Below are 4686 nucleotides of genomic sequence, written 5' to 3' on the forward strand. Positions count from 1 at the left end.
TAGTGTAAGGAACAGAAAAATGCGGCACGTTCTAGAAAATTCTGGGTGGGTCAGTGTCATCTGGCAAAAGAAGAGGGATTAGTGGAGGATATGGTCTGGGAGGAGAGGGCTAGAGGAGGGGCTGCAGAAGGAGGGCTGCCATCCACAACTGCAGTATTATGTGTGTCAGAGATAAATTCACTTGTCATATTTCAAATTAGGTTTATAGGTACTTTCCCCATCCCCCACACAGCAGTGGCTTAACGGGTGGTCTTCTCAATTTTTAATTGCAATTTTGCAGTATATTGGCGTCTGAAGTCTAGGTCTGACTGAGATGATGGTTTGTATATATTTGTACGTGACTAACAGTCGAGAGATCTTCTAAAGTCTCCCGATGAGGTGGGAAGGGTGCTGCGGCAGGGACCGGCTGTACTCTTCTCAAGAGAATCTTCCATCCCTAACGTCAGAGTGCTATTGAGGTATCAGGAGGTGAAAAAGGTGTGGGTGGTGCGGTGAATTTCCCAAGATACACACACACACACACACACACACATTAACAAGTTCAGTAAAAAGTCCCGTTGATGCCTGGGAAGTCCAGCTAAGAGCAAAAGGCAGTCTCCCATGGCCAGGGCGAACCAGGCAGACTCCCGAATCGCCGCGGAGACCAGGGCAGCCTTCTCTCCGGAGCGCGCAGCCTAGCCGCCGCTTCCCGGGGAACTCTTGCCTTGCTCTAGGGGCTACATCTGCAGGCTGCGGAAAGCCAGGGCTCCAGCCCTTTCTCATTACACACCTTTCCCAAAGCACCCCAAGCCCCGTACCCAACGGCAAACCCCTCAGATCTGGCGAAACTCAAAAATGCAAAAACTGAGGCGGGGGGTAAATTGTACCTCAATCCAAAGGACTGAACACACACATACACATACAGACGCGCGCGCGCGCACACACACACACCTACCCCAACCCCGTGCCGCTTAATTTCTTTCCCCGGGTTAGAAAAGAGGATTACTTGCCCACAGAGGCTTGGAGATGGGGGGCAGGAGGTTGGTCCGAGGCTAGGCTCACCTGCTACTGAGGTGAGAGAGCAGACACAGGATGCAAGCTGTTAGGAGCCGCAGCTCACAGCTGAGTGGTTGGGGGTTGCAAAGACCCTCAAGTTCTCCTCTGGCTTTTTTTTTTTTTTTTTTTTTGCTTTTTCTCCCCCAAAGGGGTAAAACGCGGGGTCCCACAGCCCCCCCCCCCCCCCCCTCCCCCCCCCCCTCCCCTTTTTTGTCTTCCCCCCCCCTTCCCGCACGTCGCTAGGAGGTCATCAAGCTCTCTGTCCAGTCCGCGTTCGCAAGCCCCTCTGCTTCCCGCCCATCGGGCCCGTGGCTGCTTACGAAGAGGTGTGCGCTCACCGAGGGGCGTGTTCCAGCACTGGGAGACGCCGAGCGCCCCTGGGTTAGACCTCAGAGCGGAGCCAGCCATGGAGCGGGGCGGGGGAAAGTTTGGCACCCTGCAAGGGGTCGTCGAACAGGAGTGGGCGGGGCGCCCAAGGGTACTTTAGCCCTCCAAGCTCAGGGGCGCAAGCTGCCCAGACCTGAGGCGGTGTGCGGCCATGGACCGCGGAGCGGCCGCGGCCCAGGGCACTGCCCCGCCTCAGGATGGAGAGCAGCCCGCGGAGTCTCCAGAGCCGCCGCCGCCGTGGCCGCCGCCGCCGCCGCCGCCGCCGCCGCCGCCGCCGCCGCCGCCGCGGGCTCCTGCGCTGCTCCACGCGCCTTCGCCAGAACCGGCACCGCGGTTCGCTCCAGAACCCTGTCCGAAGGCGACCCCAGAACCAGCCACAGAACTCGACTCAGAAACGGTCCCAGAACCAGACACAGAACCGGCCCCAGAGCCGGCTCCAGAACCAGCCACAGAACTCGACAGAGAACCGGTCTCAGAACCAGCCACGGAACCGGCCCCCGAGCCGGCTCCGGAACCAGCCCCAGAACCAGCCACAGAACCAGCCACAGAACCGGCCTCTGAGCCGGCCCCAGTACCAGCCACAGAACCGGCCCCCGAGCCGGCCCCAGAACCAGCCCCAGAACCAGCCATAGAGTCCTGCCCTGAGCCGGCTCCAAAGTCCCATACGGAGCCGAGCCCAGCACCACGTCTACTGCAGTGTCCGGTGGTCGCTCCAGAGAGGGGTCTAAAGACCTCATCATCGCCCCGAACACCACTGCTGTTCTCCAGTATAAAGGTAAGAAAAAGACCCCCTGGGGTGGGGGGGGGGGAGAAGCAAAACGAGGCCGGATGGCTATCGAGCTCCTGGGACTCTAGGTACCCTAAGCATCCCATTTGGCTGTCACCGACTGGCAAAGATGCGCGGAGAGATGCGGGGATGAAGGAGCCCAGGGGAGTGGGAAATGGTTGGGAGGCGGGAAGCAACATGTGGAAGCGAGAGTGGGCTGTTGGGTCTAGAAACAGGGTGACTGCACGGGTTGGGAGTCGGAGCAGTTTTCCCCATGGGGAGAAGTGGCAGTGCAGTGAGCGCCTATATCTTGAAAAAGAGGAGGAAGACGTCCCCGGGGAGCGCAAGAGACCTAGAGAAGTATTTGGGGCTGGCCCTGGGTACACGGGGATGGGACTGAGTGGTGGGGATGGGGGTGGGTGGGACACACCTCTTAGCCGCGGTCACTGCCGCAGAGGCCCAAGCTGCGGAGCCGCAGCCTTCAGCTTGGCCCCCTCCCTGACAGTGAGGAGGGGGTCATCAGCGGGGACGCAACTGGCGGCTCTCCAAGGAGGTGCCCGGCGCGGCGCCTCTGTCGGCTGCTGGGAGCTGGTACTCCGGGTGGGGATGAGGGGCTGGGCGGCGCCCACGCGCACTGCAGGGGAAGGGCAGGGTTCGCTGGGGAGGAGGGGGAGAGCATGCGTGTGTCGAAGCCACCCACCATTCCATCTGTCTGCAGGATTTCCCGGCAGGTAGGTGCAAACACTGTGACATGATGATGGGCCGCGTTACGAGCGGGAGACTGGCATCCCGCACCGGGGCCACTTGGAATGGTACAGGAGTCCCGGTTTAGAGACACCAAAATAGGAGTTGGTATTTGAGAGCGTGTGAATGGGAACCCTCATCTCTTCCAGTCTTCAGAGATGCCTTCTTAAGCGTTGCGCTTTGCCTGGAGAAGACGCGTGGAGGATCCTCGCGCACCCGCCCGGGGGAGGGGGGAGGGGGGAGAAGGGAGGAAGGAGGTTTTCTGTGTTTGCCTTGGACCCCCTGAAATCCCGTTGGGGCTTCAGCAGGAGTTTGTCTTTCTTGCTTTCTCTGTACTCCCCCTACTCATCCTTTTCCCCTATAAACTTCGTTCCACGAGACTGAATACAATGATAATGCATAGATACACCTTCATTTAGCTTCCCCTGCAGGGAAAGAAAAAAACACGGAACAAAACACAGAAACAAACAAACAACACACCACACCAATACCCGTCCATCCTGCTGCCTAGCAGGGCGTAGGGACAGGGCTCTGGAATCCTTCTGCTGCGGACCGCACACTTGTAGAATGTAGGGGAAGGGGGCAGAACTTGGCATCGCGAAATGGAAATGGAAGCGCTGGTTGCTTCCTGAGATATGAGTAGGGAGGCTTAAGGTTGCAAAATAACTGCAATGATAAATGACTGAATAAGAAGAAGCCTAACGCGAAAAGTTTCACGGGGGAAAAAAGTGCAGAGGTTTAAAAATAAATAAAATAGGACTGTAGGAGACTGAGACAAGTTGTTGTTGTTTTTAATCCAACAACCGGGCTCTCACCAGAGGGTGGATCTCCCCCTCCCTGCAGCAGCCCTTCCCTGCAGTGATCTGAGGAAAGGGCTGTGCAGCTAGAGGCCGGCCGGAGATCACCCTCACCTAGGGTGTGCTCTGGTCTTTTTGGAAGAGTTTGCAATGAAGTCGGTGGCAGGGAGACCAGCAGGGACCACCTGAGCTATGGCCTTCTTAACTGAGATTTTGGGAACATGGCTCAGAAACTGACACCTGGGGACTTAATTACCAGGATGTCCGGCAAATATATGGCCTCTTTGGCCCCTGGAAGACTGACTGGAGGCCAGGAGCTCCAGAGATGAGAACTGTGACAGTGGGAAAGCATGTCCCACGAGCTTGACAGGAAGATGTCTATTGCCAGACAGATGAGGAGGATCAAGGTAAGGGGAATCAGGTTAGCTTCCTCTACAGAGCGCCCTCTCAGACGCGCTGGCCGGCTGACCCATGGGCATTTGTCAGCCCTGGCAGAGGACCAGGACCCCCCAAGGTTTGGTTTTGCCCTTGGTAGAGTTAGTCATTTGTTCAGCCATTTATCTTTTAGAATGGGGTTAAGGACCCTGACCATCCACTAAGAGGGCCATGCAGATGAATCCATCAGTGGCTCTAGATGATTTCAAAGGATGCAAAGGATCTGGGTAAATGCTCACATTGCTGGGAGCCAAACCCCTCTTCAACACCCTAGGTGTTGCTATGCAATTGCTCTCTGGTGTCGTTGGGAACATCTGATCTTCAGTGATAGGACCGTTCTCTGCTGCATCCTCCTCAGGCAAACAGCACCCACAGCCAGCTGACTTGCATCTTAACATTCAAGGCAAACAGGTTGCCATCTTAGCTGGGGAGGTGCTGTTCTCAGACACTGCCTCCTTGAGGCAAGCTTGGGGAAACACACACACACACACACACACACACACACACACACACACACACACA

At 57.1% G+C, this 4686-nt stretch overlaps 1 protein-coding gene across 1 annotated transcript in view; it reads left to right on the plus strand.

The window, feature by feature from the left end:
* The first annotated feature begins 1573 nt into the window (after positions 1–1573).
* DGKK (diacylglycerol kinase kappa) overlaps positions 1574–4686 on the plus strand; it is a 148503-nt gene continuing 145390 nt past the window's right edge. Inside the window, exon 1 of the mRNA XM_025857850.2 lies at positions 1574–2197. Coding sequence (XP_025713635.2) covers positions 1574–2197 — 624 coding nt within the window. The remainder of the gene's footprint in view (positions 2198–4686) is intronic.

This window comes from Callorhinus ursinus, unplaced genomic scaffold (genome assembly GCF_003265705.2).
Source record: "Callorhinus ursinus isolate GAN/ISIS: 27379988/994484 unplaced genomic scaffold, GSC_fseal_2.0 scaffold16, whole genome shotgun sequence".
In the NCBI taxonomy this organism is placed as follows: Eukaryota; Metazoa; Chordata; class Mammalia; order Carnivora; family Otariidae; genus Callorhinus; species Callorhinus ursinus.